The following is a 17,627-nucleotide window of genomic DNA, read 5'->3' as shown; positions in this document are numbered from 1 at the left end:
GTTTCCTGATATAAATTTTATATTTTTGGGTCTTGCACTACATCTTTAATCTATTTTGAGTTGATTTCTATATACAGTGTAATAAAAAGATCCAACCTTATTCTTTTGCATGTGGATATTCAGTTTTCCCAGCACCATTTATTGAAAAGACTGTTCTTTCTCCATAGAGTGGTCTTCTAGCCTTTATCATAGATCATTTGAATGTATATGTGAAGGGGTTATTTCTGGTTTCTCTATCCTATTCCATTTATCAATACGTCTGTCTTTATTCTAGTACCACACTCTTGATTCCTGTACCTTTGTAGTATTTTCAAATCAGAATGTGTGAGTCCTCTAAATTTCTTTTTGTTTTAAAAATCATTTTGGCTTTTCAGATTCCTTGAAATGCCATGCGAATTTAAGGATACATTTTTATATTTCTGCAAAAAGATTGCCATTTGGGTTTTGATAAAGATTGTGTTAAATCTGTACATTGCTCTGGGTAGCATGGACATCTTAATAATACAATTTTCTAATCCATGAACACAGTATGTCTCTTCATTTATTTGTGTCTTTAATTTCTTTTAGCAATATTTTGTAGTTTTTAGTGTATAAGTCTTAATCTCCTTCGTTGGGTTTGTTACTATTTTTTATGCTGTTGTAAATATTTTAAGTTTTTAAATAAAAATTTTAATTACTTGGATTTTTGAGAGATTAGCAGTGAGAGAGCTGTGGAAAGACAACTGGTATCCCACTTGTCTAAGTCCTTCAACTCTAAATATCCTGTTTGCTCATCCAACTCCAAATGCTTCCACATCTTAGTCTACAAAATTCTGTTATTCCACTGCCGATAAGGAACAGGAAGGGAACAGTAGGGATGCATTCCATATGATCTTGGTGGGTGTGAGGACAACACTTTCTATGGTCCGTCTCCAACTTAAAGAGCCACAGCCACAGTAGTCACAGATCAGACAACATTAAGTAGAGTATTTGAACTGCATATGGGGACCTGAGATGAAGCCCAGCTGGGGAAGGAAAATGCCTTCCCTGAGACAATCCCATTTCATGAGAACTTTGTGATATACTCTTCAAAAATTAGCATCAGGCAAAAACTCATATTGGTGATCTCTGTGATTCCCTTCCTGTGCAAGTCTGCAGCACCTGTTGAAGGGACAGTCCTTAAAGAGGCGGTGGCAACAGAAGCAGAACCAAATTCAGTTCCCTAAATCCACAAGAGATAGAATCTGAGCACAGGTTCAGGAAGATACCAACTTCAACCACTATAACTTCATCAGTAGCCAAAAAAACCTAATCTATTTACCTCCTACACTTATTTTTCTATCATATTTTCTATCTGTGCTGTTTCCATTCTGAGCAGAAAGAATCTTTGATATCGCCCTTTTTCAGTTACACTATATTACGAGTGATAAAAGTCAAAGGTGTCCCTTCCTCATTATACATTGCATTTGTTATTGGGTTTGGAGGATATATTTAAACTAATCCTTATTAAAAATCATACTCCCCAGAGATTTTCATGCATATGTATACATATAATTCAATGTGATAAATATTTATTGAGGGAGGAAGGTAGAAAATACTTATTATGCCAGGTACTTAATGACATATATTCTCTATCAACCCTCACAAAACCCTAGGAGGTAAGCAGTGTTGTTTCTTATCAACTTTATCGTATGGGGGGAGTGAACTGATGGCTCATTGCTATTAGAGTCAGAACCCAAGCCTCAGTCTATATCAGAATAATGCTCAAACTTTGTTTTTCCCCTTTGCTCTCCTGACAAGCACCTAGTATTTGTTCAATACCAACTTAACCAAATATAAATTGGTCAAGATGATCATTTGTAAAAATAAGTATTTCCAGTCACTGATTTCCAGGGATTAGTAATTCTGGCGTGTTCCTTAGCAAATTTCTAACTCCTCATTATGCCTTAAAACATTATTAGTCTTTTTCCAGAATTGCAGTGTTCCTCCATTTTTTGCTTCTATATTTTTAATTAATTTCCAGCCAATTATTTTTTTCTTCTGTCTTATCTATGATTTAAAGATGTTAAAATAACTTAAGTATCCAGCAATAGGTGATTAATTAGAAAACATTTTAGATTCCAATGTAAGAATTTTTTAAACAATAGAATGACATTTATGCCTGTATAAGATGATGAAAACCAAACCAGATGGATAAAGCTAAAAAGCCTGGCCTAAAGTAAGCGAGAAAACATTTAAGCAAAACAAAAGCTCCATCCCCACCAAGTTTTTTTTTCTTTTTGACAGAAACAATACAAACTCATTACAGAAAATAGACAAGCGAATGAATCTAAGAAAAATTCCATTATCCACTCAATCATCCACAACTACTTTTAATTCCTAGGTGTAGATATTTTCAATTCCAGTTTCATATGTATAAACAGATGATTATTTTCAACAAAACAGACTTCTATATAAACTATCTTTCAATCTACTATAAATAAGACAGCATTTACATTTTTATTTTAAATTTTATTTTATACATTTTTTATAAAATTAAATTTTATATATTTATTTTTAATAGAGGTGAGATCTCACCATGCTGCCCAGGCTGGTTTTGAGCTCCTGATCTCAAGTGATCCTCCTACTTTGTCCTCCCGAACTACTGGGACTATATAGGCATGAGCCACCGTGCCCAGCCTATGTTTTTAAACTAATATTTCTAAGCAATTTAATGAATATGAATATTTTAGTATTGGCAGAGAAAAGAAATAATTGCCAGAAAATTAATAAAGAGATCAAAAACAGACTAGCAATAAATTTGAAAAATTCTAAATACACATCAACAAAAGGCTTAAAATATAAAAGTTTGTAAAACTGCCCCATAATGCGTCACAATGAAAATTACTAATATTTGAACTAATTGGTAAATGAGAACATCAATTTTTACCAATCATTATAATGGTTCATGAAGCTAATACAAGAACTGAAGAGTTGAATGTGAAGAGCTCAATAAAATACTTGATCACCTAATAAGCCCAATAGATAAAATGACTTCGTGCATTTTTCCGGAACTTGAGGATTAGATTGAGGAATGTACTGTAGTCAAGAGGACTAGATATATCCAAAAGAAGAAGCAATATGGAGGCATTTCTGCACACCAAAAGACAAGGTGTTGGTTTCTCACCACTAATTTTTACATTATCCATAGTTTCTGCAAAAGTAAGCAAGACCCTCCCCCAGGAGTAACTGTGCAGTTTTGCACTATAAAGAACAAACTATGGACACAACAAGAGCAAACTTGGGCTGGTGAGAAGAGGACAGGGCAAGGCCAAGGGATGGGGAGTGGGGTGGGATAGCAATGTCTGACAAATGGGCTTCATTGAAGGAGGGTACTCTGACCTAAACAGTGCTGTTGGAGCCTGTTGAGGTAGAATGCAAACTTCTCAGCATGGGGTTAGCTTTATGCTAATAATTCATGTTGTAAATGTTTGCTCACCACAACTGCGTTATACAGCCAAGACTAGACAATTCTGATTGCTTTGTGGCATCCAGCCTGAATAGAGCTTCTGGGTCCCAATCTATATTGTTGTGTGCAAGGTCACAGCCTAGAGCTCCTGGCAGGCAGCATAAGATAGACAGTGGACAAAACCACAGACAATGGAGTTGATAGGGTACATTGGAGCTTCAGTCACAAATGTAGTCTGCCACTTCTTTCTACTTAATAATGATAATCATAATAACAGCAGCTAATATAGAGAGAGCACGCACAGAGCGAGGCAGTGCTAAGTGTTGACAGGTATCATCTCATGTCATCTTCACCACTACTCTGTGAGGCAGGCTCTGTTACTAGTTACAGAAAAGGAAGCTGGACCTCAGAACTTGGGCAGCATGCCCAAGGACATAGTTCAGTGCCCACAGTGTCTAGACTTCAGTAACTGGTAGAGCCTGGACTCCAACATGGTGTGTCACCTCACCTCGTTATAGCTGTTACTTAATAGAGTACTTAGGATATGCAGTCAAGGACTGAGAAGGAGGACACGCTAGGGTTGTACAAACTGGAGTTAAAAAGAAGATGCTGTGGTTTGAATGTCCCCTCCAAATCTCATGTTGAGACTGAATTCCCAATGTGGCAGTACTAAGAGGTGGGGCCTTTAAGAGGTAATTGGATTGTGAAGCCTCTGGATCTTTGAGAAAGCATTTATAGATTATTGAGTTGACGAATTAATGGATTATCATAGGAAGGGAACCTGGTAGCTTTATAAGAAGAGGAAAAGAGACCTAAGTTTGTGCATTAGCACTCTCAGCCCCTTTACCATGCAATGCCCTGCACCACCTTGGGATACTGAAAAGAATCCCCACAAGCAAGAAGATTCTCACTAGATGCACCCACTCGACCTTGGACTTCCCAGCCTCCAGAACTGTAAGCAATAAGTTCCTATTTTTTATGAATTATCCAGTTTAGGGAATTTTGTTATAAGCAAGAGAAAAGAGACTAAGAGGCAGTCTTCAGGAAAAATGTTGAACCGTGAGCACAAAAGTAGTGAAATCCAGATTGTCAGTTTTACAAGCTGAATGGCCCTGGTTCTTCAACATGTAAGTTTTAAGAACAGAAAAGAATGAGAGAGAATCTATACATTAAAAAGACATCTCATGGTTTCTAAATGGTAAAACTAAATTGTTAAAACTAACAATGCATATATGAATGGTAAAACTATTTTAAAAATGCAAGAAAGTAATGACAGTCAATGCTTGGTGTTCACAGGGGATTTGTTTCAGGTCCCCTGTGGATACCAAAACCCGAGGCTGCTCAAGTCACTTACGTGAAAGGGTATAATATTTGCATATAACCTAAGCACATCCTCATGTATATTGTAAATCATCTCAAGATTATTTATAATATGTAATATAATGTAAATGTTATGTAAGTAGTTATACTATATTGTTTTTGTTATTTTTTATTGTTTTTTATTTCTATTTTTTTAAAAAATATTTTCCTTCTGCAGTTTGTTAAATATGCAGATGCAGAAACTGCAGCTAGGAAGGGCCGACTGTACTATCAAAATCAGGATGCTGGTTACTTATAGGGGAGAAAAGAGTTCTGGGAATGGGGCACATAGAAGAGCCTTCTTAGACAATAGCAAAATTATATTTCCTCATCTGGGTGGTGGTTACAAGTGTACAAAATAATATTTGGGTGTTCTATGTGTGCATCCCTCATAATTCAAAAAAGTTTAATAAACAGAAAACAGAATCACCATCATGGAGTTGGGGAGACCCTCAGGAATCCTCAGAAGCTCATAGTGAAAACCAAGTGGGAAGGAGAGAGAAGAGGGGTGTTCCAAAACCCCTGAGTGTCAGCAGCAGATTTAGTGGGGACAGATTCCATTTTTGAGATTTTTTTTTTTCAGGATTTTTCCTATTCCATACCTATTATCCCCAAGTGGGATGCAATAGGGGTATTGCCTTCAAATCAAGAGATTAGGACTTCTCATTAGAACTTCTTATTCTTTCTTCAAGAGAAGGAGTATACTAGGGCTGCATAACAACGAGGAGACAGTCTCAAGGGCACTCAACAAGTTTATCAGAGTGCCTATGAGGGAAGATATTAAAAATGAAGTAGGGCTTGCCTTTAAGACTGAAAAACAGTTCCCTACATGAAAGGAAAAGTAATGTGGCTGGTGGATCCTGGAAAAAGGGACCCTGAATTCCACTTCTGTCAGAAAACCAAAGAAGCAACCAGATGTTAGAAAGAAAACAATGTCATATGCTCCCAGAAACAGTGTAGAACCAACAGTAAAATTTTTGCAATATATATAAATGTATAATGTTAAAAGTTTACTCATTCATACCTCTATTCCCAAATGTTAATTTTAAAAAAGAAAAGTTGTATTAGTCCATTTTCATACTGCTATAAAGAAATACCCAAGACTGGGTAATCTATAAAGAAAAAGGGGATTAATGGACTCACAGTTCCACATGGCTTGGGGAGGCCTCACAATCACAGTGGGAGGCAAAGGAAGAGCAAAGGCATGTTTTATATGGTGGGAGGCAAGAGAACGTGTGCAGTGGAACTGCCCTTTATAAAACCACTGAGTCCCTCCCATGATATGTGTGGATTATGGGAACTACAATTCAAGATGAGATTTGGATGGGGACACAGCCAAACCATATCAGAAGCCATCTTACTTTACAAAGTTTCTCGTTCCTGGAGCTGCCTTTGCAGACAAAGAAGTGATATTCAATGGTGGCCACCTTGCAAACACCTCAAGCACACATGCGAAACAATTAGGGAACACTTACAAAGGAGGTATTCATGAACTGTCAGAAAATGTATACATAACAAAGGAAAAGCCAAAAGCAGAAATGAGACCAAAAGTTAACTATGATTTACAGCAAAGCAATGTATTTAACATGGCAACATGCTGAAAAATTAATATTCTTAGTCACTGGATTCCAGTTAACTTTTTTTTTCCTACTTGGAGTTTCTTTTTAAATCACACATCTCTTTTAACTCAATTATGCAATTTTGGAATGCTGAGAGGTTGGAAACTACTGAAATGTTCAAAAAGAGTTAGAGGAGGGCAAATTTAGAAAATTAGCTGAGAAAACCTTAAGTGCCTAGTGACAGGTGGTATAGTATAAGTGATCTATAATATACATAGTTTATATTTCTTATACTGCATTCCCTCCTTGTAAAAGCAATGCAAATTCCTTACATAAGAATCAGAAATATGATCAAAAGAATTTAAGGAATATTCACAATCCCATCTACCTAGAGACAACCCCTATTCTTTGCTATCTAGCCACCTAGAACCTCTTGCAATGTGTAGTCATTGTCCAAACATGAAATGCATTCACATAGTATTCTATACTCTACCATAATTTATTTTAGCCATCCAGCTAATAGATATTTAGATGTTCCAAACAATACCTCTGTTTGATATGTAAATGGTTACTAATTTTTACTATTACAAATAGCTTCAAGGAGGCAAAAGTCAACATAAGATTTAAATGCAAAAATGAAAAGAACTTAAGATTTCAGGAATCATGCATTGTCATGATTCTTGTCACTCTAAATCATTCATTTATGAACTTTACTGAACAAACACATGTTAAATATATGTACCTACTTATGTGCCAGGCACTTTGCTAGATGCTGGGGATACGGTAAATAGACAGATGTGTTCCATACCCTCATAGACATCAGGCAAGAAATAGATATATAGAATTACAAGCATATAAAAAAGAATGATGATATGGGCAATACAGCCTTTACCAAATACATTAGAAAAACCAGTGAACAGAGATAAAAATCTTGAAACATCTGTGGTAGTAACTCCATTACGCCAGTGACCAAAATGCTTTCTGAAAATCGCCTCCCTATGAATCACCTGGACTCTTAATTCATTCTCCTGTTTTAATATGTAAATTAACTACTCATTCTTTCCTAAAACTGAAAGCCCAAATTACAAAGACTCAGCAGCAGACCAAATGTACAGAGTGTGGGGTAATCATGCAGCTGGTAGATATCCTTCATTAATAGGTGAATATGAGATTGTGCTTGGTAGCATTGTGGAGTTGAGTGAACATCACCATGGGCTCTTCCTGTAAAATCACATGGTGCTAACACATTTCAATAACCTCATTAACTTTCACATACAATTTTCTGAACATAATCTATTTATAACCTACTACCTGCCATGCATTGTGCATATTATTCCTAATCTTCATGATAATCCTAAACAGTAGATATTTTTATCCCTACCTTACAAATTAACAAACTGAGGCTCACAGAGGTTAAATCATGTATCCAGAGACCCAATCTGAACAGGCTGTCGGCTAGAGTATTTACTTTGCATTCTTCTCCTTCCTTCCTTCCTGTTCGGTTAGCAAAAAGAGAACAGCTATGGTGAGTCTGCCTGCTCCCAGGGTACTGCCTTATAAAATGGATTCATCTGTCATGATCTGAGAGGAACAGAATCAGTAAACCTACCCCAAGAGAAAGGCTGTTATGGAGAGTTCATCCCATGGGGTGCTGCCCTTTTCCCTCAGAGCCAAGCTGCTTTGATCCTTAGCAACCAAACAGCAGAGCACATATACATGCCCCTGAGAAGGGGCAGTGAGCTGCCTCCTCAGGACTGCCACATCCAGCCCTACCATGAGTGGGAACCTCCCAAAACTGACAGCTTTTCTCCCCATCCTTCCCACTCAAAGAGGAAAGAATGCTACTGTCATTTCAAGGAACTTAAAGCCACACACATCTCAGGGTCTTCTCCAGCATTCTTCCTGTGGTCCCAGCAGAGGCAGGCAAAGGAGGCTGTTCCAGGTCACTGGCCCATATTCTGTAACATAGGCCAGGGCCAGGGATTAGGTGTTAGGAGTGTAGGGGTGTGGGACTCCGGAGTGAGAGCCCTGGGTTTAATGCCCAGAGCTGATCTTTACCCTCTCCAAGCCTTGATTTCCTTAAAATAAAAAAAATAATAAAATAAAAAGCAGACCATAATAGTATCCCCATTGACTTGTTAATGAAGGTTAGATAAGATAGTATTTGTAGTTCAGCACGGCAATAGTAGGGACCATGCACCCAGTGATAAATTTTGCCTGTTGGGGGTTTCATCTAAATGATAAGAAATAAACAAAAAATGAAAAAGTCGTAGAGAAAAAGAGAAAATCTAGAGTGGGGCAAAAAAAATACAGAAATTTTGGTCCCAAATGTCATGATTTCAATTTTATTACAACATGCCAGTCTTATAACGGTATATAAAAGCCAGCATTTCAGCAACAAATTTTTGACCCACCATGAAAACTAGAGTTTTACTTCTCTTTTAAACATGTTTTAACAAGAATCAAAGCTGAAGGAAGAATGGAAAGTTGTGCTATTATTTCAAGTGATAGAGAAAAAAACATTATTTGAGTCTGAAGAATCATTCATTTTTAATATAATGAAAATTTGAATCTGATGTAACTAATTGCTTAAACCTCTCTTGCATGTACTACAGCAAGATCATAAACGATATCAAAGCATAAAGAGCAGAATAAGAATTCTTTATCTGCAACAGGATTCCCTATGGTATTCTTCCATAATGTATAGGTCTGTAACAGATATTCAACAAGAGAATTTAAGACAAGATATCATTTAACATACTAATCCAATGTTACCTTCAGGATCTCATCATACATACTTGGAGGATTACTAAGTCTGACAGATAGTTGTCTTGTACTCTTTTAAGAAGCCATAGCAAGCATTTGGCATAATTAGGTGTGTTGCTGCCTTATCACCTGCTCAAGGATAACCAGAGAGCAACCCAAGAATTGTGGTGTTTTCAGAAATTCAGATTTAAGGCAAACTTTGAACTTTACTATTTATAAATCATATATTCAGCTACCAAAGTCACCACAAGCTACAGACATGCTTTGTTAGAAGGTACATGATTAATCTAAGAAAAGTAGATACCTTGGTTTTTTTTATTGTTGTTTTTAAAAGTTTCTATCATATTTCTGAAGACTATGCTATATGGCTTTAAAACAAGAATTAAGGTTAAAAACAAAACAGCAGGGTTAAGGTCAGATAAAATTATTCTAACCATCCTTCCTTCATATAAAGAAGTTTCCTGTATTATTAGGATTCCTAAATAATCTATACTTTTCAATCCATTCTCAAATAGCCAAATATTTATTTTATTTTATTTTATTTTGTGAGACAGAGTCTTGCTCTGTCACCTAGGCTGGAGTACAGTGACACGAATCTTGGCTCACTGCAGGCTCCACCTCCCAGGTTCAAGCAATTCTCCTGCCTCAGCCTCTCGAGTCATGGATTACAGGCACCCACCACCATGCCCAGCTAATTTTTTGTATTTTTAGTAGAGATGGGGTTTCACCATGTTAGCTAGGCTGGTCTCAAACTCCTGACCTCAAGTGATCTGCCCACGTCGGCCTCCCAAAGTGCTGGGATTATAGGCGTGAGCCATCATGCCCAGCCTAGCCAAATATTTAAATAAGTATGTGCTGACCCTAGAAACATAAGAGTCTGACAAAAAGCCTTAGCAGTTTTCAGTGTCAGTTGTTTTTCTTCTTTTTAAGTTTTGTTTTTAATTGAGACATCATAATCATCATAATTGTACCTATTTATGGAATATAATATGATGCTTCAACACATACATACATTGTTTAATGACCAAATCAGGGTGATTACCATACACCTGTCATTTCTTAGCGTTGAGAACATTGAAATCCTCTCTTCTAGCTTTTTTGAAATATACAATACATTATCATTAACTATATTCACCCTACTGTGCAATACAACACTGGAATTTATTCTTACTAACTGCAGCTTTATACCCATTGACCTACCTTTCTATAGCCTTCTCCACTCCTCAGCCTCTGGTAACGACTATTCTAACTTTCTACTTCTAAGTGCCAGGTTTTATGCCATATATAAAAATAATAATGATAATACAAGTTTCAAAGTTTTTTAAGAGAGCGTCAGGACAGTTATGCTGGAAACTCTCCCTGGGACAATAAAAGGTGAAATGTTTCTTTCAGCCAAATGGTTTCTGCTTCACCAACTACTGTGCAAAATTCCCAGCCCTGAAAATGACTGATCCGCAGGGAACCCTAGCTGAGTTACCTGACCTACCTGTTGAGCAGGTGCCCCCAGAGAGCTTCAACTTTGAGACTTTATTAAGCTGTGTTCAGCACAACTCAAAAAATTATTGATACAAAAAGGAGTTATTCCTGGAGGATCACTCCTAAAACGTCAACAACTAGTTAGTGAGAATACCTGAATAACAATAATGATAACCTTTCAAAGAACGAGTAACTATTATTTCACGGAAATAGAACTAAGTGGCACCTGAGTTATAAAGACAGTTTGGAGGAATTCTGCTGCACACGATCTTTAAACAACTAAGGTCCCCGTTCTCAATCCGCAGCTCTGATCCAAAGAACATTAAGGGCATCACCTACTCTGAGATGAGGGTAGCCTCTTTTAACCCCGGTTTATAGAATAGCTGGCTGCAGGTGAAAGGACTGAGATGATGCTGTCCTTGTCCCCCAAAAAGAAGCAAAATCATCTTTTTTACAGGGCAGGTACTTCCAGTCTAACTAGGGAAACATGCGGCAGTTCGCCAAGCAGTAAAATCTCAATATACGCATTTATTTAACAAACCCCCATTATGTCTTAGGCGCGGTTCTTCGCGCTTTATAAAAGTTAACTCATTTGATTCTAAATAATAATAATAACCTTTTAGGTACGGAAAATGGAGCAAAAAATCCATGAAGATATGGGGACTTTCTACCCACCCCAGCCGCTTTACAAGGAAATAACCAAACTTCTAGTCCCCAGGTCAAAAAGTAAGGAGATTAAAACCCAGACAGGGGAGGTTAAGGACAAAAACCGCAGCCGCGCTGAGTCGTTACCGTCCACAGGACACTGGCAGTCCGAGTCGCCGCTCATCTCTGCTCCCCCACTCCAGGCTGCCCCGGGCGCGGCTCCCACAGTCTGGGCGGCGACGGTGGTTGCTGAGGCAGCACCCCCCGGGGGACCCGCAGGTGCACCAGGCAGCCGCGGAGTGCACACCAGTGCAAACGGAGGGACGAGGACGCGCGCGCTCCGTGCTCCTTTCACTTTGCTATCCAAGGCTCCAGTGCCAGACTTTTGCAGCCTGCGGCTCTCTGTTAATATTTGGAGCGCTGCTGGCTGCTTTGCCACAGGCTTGACCCAGGGCCAGGGTCTCTCCGCCTTTGCGGGGAAGGGGTGGGGGAAGTGTGTAGGAGCGTGGGTAATTTGGGTAGGAAAAGGCAGGGAGCACCCTACCAGCCCTCCTAGGATACAGGCTGGGCAAGGCAGATAAGTGGCTCTTGGCCTGGTGACCTTTCCAGCGTCCAGTTCTTTGGAGTAACCACTTCGCAGAGCCTCATCCACCCGGAGGAGCCCCAGGCTAAATATGATGCCTGCGCCAGGTCATCAGCTGAAGGAACCTATTTTAGGGCAGCTGTGGTGAACTGGATCCACTACCCATTCATTCAGCTCTGCCCTGACATTTAAGAGTTCTATAAGTGAATCCCTTTTCCCAGTCCACTTTCAACTTTGTGTGTGTGTGTGTGTGTGTGTGTGTGTGTGTGTGCGTGCGTGCGCACCTCTGCAAAATTTTAAGTTTGGAAAAGGGAAATGGTAGGGGGTGGTGGGCATTTTGTTACCTTATAGTAATGAGCAAAAGGAGGTGGTAAAAGGTAAAATACTGTAAAAGACTCAATATTTGTCTAGTCTTTAGACTAAAATTTTCTCACTGTATTTGCTCCAGCAAGCCCTTGGAATTTGTTTCAGTCATATTCCTATTGTAAGTTTAAATTTAATTAGTGCAGCATTTTTGTCATTCCTCCAACAGGCTTTATGTTTAAAGTTAAATTCCCTTAGGAGCTTTTAACTGAGGCTGTCGATGTGATAGAAACAATCAGTTAATGCCATTTCAAAGCACATTTATGACAACTACATTTACGGAGCTGCATTTGTAATCCAGATCTCTCAATGGACAAAAAAAAAAAAAAAAATCTCGCTTTATGTTTGCAAAAGCCTAGTGTCACTTCTTAGCAGGTGAATTTTTTTCCTCTGGGCAAGCATAATTGTAGTTCACATCCGTGAAGACAGGGCAGACCTTTCTTCCAAATAAGAATAGATTATTTCTAATATGCCAACAACAAGAATTACTAAAGTCAAGACCGTGCAGATAAATTTCATAAAGACCGTGTAAGTTTCTGAGAACCCCACATACTCTTTTGCATCCAGTCTCAGCAGAAATATCACTGAGATCTAGTGATGAAAACATAAATAACTTTAGGAGTTAATCTTCTGTAACTCTATTAAAATATACTGAAAGAAGTGCAGTCCTGTGTTGATTAATGACGGGGATACCTTCTGAGAATACATATCGAGGCGATCCATCATGCAAACATCCTACAGTGTATTTACACAAACCTAGATGGTAAATTCCACAACACACTTAGGCTACATGGTATAGTCTATTGCTCCCAGACTACAAACCTGTACAGCATGTCACTGCACTGATTAGTGTAGGCAACTGTAAGACAATGGTAAATAACTATGCATCTAAACATAGAAAAGATACAGCAAAAATATGGCATAAAAGATAACATGTTACATCTGCATAGGGCACTTACTGTGACTGGAGCTTGTAGGATTGGAAGTTGCTCTAAGTAAGGCAGTCAGTGAGTATTAAGTGAGAACAAAAGCCCTAGGAAATTACTGCACACTACTGTAGACTTTGTAAACACTGTACCTTTAGGCCATACTAAATGTATTAATATATTTTCCTTTACTTAATAATAAATTAATCCTAGCTTATTGTAACAAATTTAAAAACTTATAAAACGTTCCTATAGGCCAGGCACGATGGCTCGCGCTTATAATCCCAGCACTTTGGAATGTCGAGGCAGGTGGATCACGAGGTCTGGAGATCCAGACCATCCTGGCTAACACGGTAAAACCCTGTCTCTACTAAGAATACAAAACAAAATTAGCCAGGCATGGTGGTGGGAGCCTGTAGTCCCAGCTACTTGGGAGGCTGAGGAAGGAGAATGGTGTGAACCCAGGAGGCGGAGGTTGCAGTGAGCCAAAATCCCACCACTGCACTCCAGCCTGGGCAACAGCGAGACTCCGTCTAAAACAAACGAAGTTTCTATAAGTTTTTTAATTTGGTAAACTTTTTGACTTTGTCATAACACAGCTTAAAACACATTGTACAGCTGTACAAAACTATTCTTTGTATCCTTATTCTACAAGCTTTTTTTCTTATTTTTATTTTATAAGCTTTTTGGTTAAAAACTAAGACACAAACATACATATTCACCTAGGCTTATACAGATCATCAATATCACTGTCTTCCACCTCAACATCTTGTCTCGCTGGAAGGCCTTCAGGGGCGGTAACACACATAGAGCTGTCATCTCCTATGATAACGATGCCTTCTTCTGGAACACCGCCTGAAGGACCTGCCTAAGGCTGTTTTACTGTTAACTTTTAAAATACATATATGTGTGAGGAGTGCACTATAAAATAACTTAGTATATAGTATAGTATGGTAAATACATAAACCCAGTAACATAGTTGTTTATTACCATTATCACATATTATGTATTATACATAATTGTATGTGTTGTACTTTTATAGGACTGACAGCACAGTAGGTTTGTTTACACCAGCATCCCCACAAACAGGAGTAAGGCATTGCACTAACAACATCGCAATGGCTACAAAGTCACTATGTGATAGAAACTTTTCAGCTACATTATATTCTTATGGAACCACCATCATATATGTGGTCCATAGTTGACTAAAACATTAGTATGCAGCACATGACCGTATACACTCCAGCAAGTTTTTCACTTTTCTCTTAACATTTTAATAAGAAAATCCCCTCCACTCCAGTTTAGGACAGTGACCCGCGGCAGCTGCTGCTAAATTTCATATTTCTCTGTGTGACAAACCAGGGCCGGCAGGGGCCACAGTCATTTTACAGACCTGAACCAAGACCCCCAAGCAGGGAATATGCCTTTCAAAATTTCTTAGATTGAAAACCAGAAACTGCCCTATAGCACACCCCTTACTGACTTATTTCAGCTATCACATTTATTCCTGTAACAAAGGCATTGCATTATATTCTTCAATTACTAGACTTTTTCCCTGAGCCAGACACCAAGGATTTAAAGAAAAATCCTGCATTCAGAATAGTTTAGTATAATTGAGAGAGAGATACTTAAAACCAGCTAAACTTTCTTAGATGTTTTATTTTCAGTGAAAGATAAGGGGCATTGAGGCGCCACCACTGAGGGGATGGTTAACTCTAATTGGGGGATTAAAAAACGTCTCCAACCGGAAGTGACAATTTTGAAATACTTGGAAAAATTCACTAGTTTTTGTCATGTGCTGTGAACTAGGTACTCTGCCAACTGTTTTTTATACATTCCTTTTTATAACCCTCACAAAAATAGGAATTATTGTCCCATTTTGCAAATGGACAAACTGAGGTTCAGATTAAGTAACTTGCCTAAGAACCCAGAGGTGAAGAGTTTTAGAATCATAATCGGAATGCAGCTGTCTCTTATTGGAAAGCCTGCGTCCTATCTCTACAGTGGACTGCATTGATTAGCAAAGACACTTTCTAAAATCTTTGTAGTGTAAAACTTTTCACATAAACCTTTCATTTGCGAGTACAAAGATATGCCACTTGGTGTTACAGGAAACTGGACTGCACCTAGGCAGTCACATTTCCCTCACAGAGGAATCTCTACTTGTCATGACAAGATAGAATACATGAATGGCTCTCTTAAAAAGAACTTGGAAGGCCAGGCACAGTGGCTCATGCCTGTAATCCCAGCACTTTGGGAGGCCAAGGCGGGTGGATCATGAGGTTGAGAGATCAAGACCATCCTGGCCAACATGGTGAAATCCCATCTCTACTAAAAATACAAAAATTAGCTGGGTATGGTGGCCGGCACCTGTAGTCCCAGCAATTCAGGAGACTGAAGCAGGAGACTCGCTTGAACCTGGGAGGTGGAGGTTGCAATGAGCTGAGATCATGCCACTCTACCCCAGCCTGGTGGCAGAGTGAGACTGTCTTAAACAAACAAACAAAAACTTGAAAATCAATATCCCAGGCAGGACTGCTGTGGAAACATCATTCATTAATTTATAAATTTGTTCAACATTTGCTGGGCACCTACTGCATTGCACATACTTTCTATGGAAGCTGACGTCATCCCAACAACAGATTTTCATAGGAATGCTCCAAGGAATTAGATATGTACGTGAAAAGAAAGAAAAAAGAAGCGTTACTCCATGCAGAGATGGCCAGTAGGCCAATTTATTTAAAGTTGAGAAATGTGCCTTTTGTCGAATAGGAAGTGAAAGAGAACAAAGAAGATCCCAAGCTTCTATTCGGAAGAGAAAATCTCTACCAGTCACATCTATCCAAGAGGCCCCCCCAAATTGTGTGGCTCTGAAAATCTGGAAGCATACTCAACAGAGAGGCAGCAAAATGCAGTGATTAAGAATCCAGTCTTTGGTGTCAAATAAACACTACATTCAGATGCTGACCAGTCCAATCAATGGTGCTCAATACGGGGTCAGTCCAATACTATCCAATGAATGAATAACTTGAGCAAGTGATAAAACTAACCTAAGACTTCACATCTGTGTAAAGTGGGATTAATAGTATAAACTTTAAGGAACTTTTGTGTGCTATCTCTGTATTGGTAAAGAAGTGCTTTCAGTTGCTAATGGCAGAGATTTAAATTAGCAATGATTTAAGTACATTAGGTTGTTTTTTTTCATCATTTAGCACAAAGTGTGGAGGTAGACATAGTCTAGGATTGTTATTACAGTTCTATAGTTTAATCAAGCATGTTTTAATTTTCTTCTGTAGCATCTTTAATGCAGCCTTCCAGCCTCAGAACTTTCTCATGGTCTTGTAATGGCTGCCAGAACTCCGGAGGACTCCTGTTAGTCTTCCAAACAGGAAAGAAAAAGGAAAGGGGAAAGGGGAGAAAGTGGCATCTGGCAGTTGATTCAGACCCTTTAAATAACTTTCCCAGTGGTTTTGTTCAATAACTTCTATTTAATATAGACACTTCCTCTCAACAGAAGCTGGGAAGTGTGTGTGTGTGTGTGTGTGTGTCTGTAAATATGGGCACTTTAGGGGTTCTGCTATCGAGGAAAAGGAGAATGGAGATTGGGTAGACAGCCAGCAATATCCGCTATGGTTACAGATTTGACCCAGTGCCACAAAGTACATACTCAAAAAAAAAAAAAAAATGTTAGAAAATAAAAAAGATTCCTGACAAATGATAATAGAACTAGTCTAAGTGTGTGTGTGTGTGTGTGTGTGTTTAGGCTGAGTGTGAGAGTTTTGATCAGATAGTTACTTCTCATGAAAGAGGCAGAACACTCGTTAATTTTATCAGTTTCAAGCTGAGCTCAAAACTGCCAGGAAACATCATTTAGGTTACAATATTTTGCATACTTTGGTGCTAAAAACCTGAATAGGAACACAGTTTAGTTACTTCACAGAAGAACTCTAGGCCAAGAGAAAGAAAGAGCTCAGTAATTCATAGAAACAAAAGTGGGAAGGTGGAAGAGAAAAAATGAGAAAGGGATCTAACATGTATTGCTTGCAAACAACCTAAATCACATCTGCCTATCTTAAGACTGGTTTTACAGCAATCATCTGGGAGGATATCAAGGCCATGCAGACTTGACTGAAGGTTGTAAAGATGGAAAATCAGACTTAGCAGTTAAGCAAGAACCAAGCTCTGGAAGTTCAAAAACCAGGAAGCACAACAAGTAATTTTTTATAGGGATGAGTCTGATCAAGGATACCCACTTTGTCCCACTGCTGCAAGAAAGCCCCGTCGCTACCATCAGATCCTATCTCAAGTACTCAGAGATAATCCAGTTTATTTTTTAATTTTATTTTTCTAATTTAAGTTCTGGGATACATGTACAGAATGTGCAGGTTTGTTACATAGGTAAACATGTGCCATGGTGGTTTGCTTGGAGGATGGGTCAATGAGTGAATCCAGTTTCTTATCTTTGTATCACTTGATCAAATCAATCAGGTGTATGTGCCTGATTACCCATGCCATGCCTGGAT

The 17,627-nt window shown here is 38.5% G+C and overlaps 1 protein-coding gene across 1 annotated transcript in view; it reads right to left on the bottom strand.

The window, feature by feature from the left end:
• The window catches only part of GADL1 (glutamate decarboxylase like 1), a 166,335-nt gene extending 154,872 nt beyond the window's left edge, over window positions 1-11,463 (bottom strand). The window contains exon 1 of the mRNA XM_063722158.1: window positions 11,380-11,463. Coding sequence (XP_063578228.1) covers window positions 11,380-11,416 — 37 coding nt within the window. The 5' untranslated portion in view covers window positions 11,417-11,463. The remainder of the gene's footprint in view (window positions 1-11,379) is intronic.
• Between the last annotated feature and the right edge of the window lie 6,164 nt (window positions 11,464-17,627).

This window comes from Pongo abelii, chromosome 2, assembly GCF_028885655.2.
Source record: "Pongo abelii isolate AG06213 chromosome 2, NHGRI_mPonAbe1-v2.0_pri, whole genome shotgun sequence".
NCBI classification, from domain to species: Eukaryota; Metazoa; Chordata; class Mammalia; order Primates; family Hominidae; genus Pongo; species Pongo abelii.
This window is presented reverse-complemented; position numbering and strand designations above follow the sequence as displayed.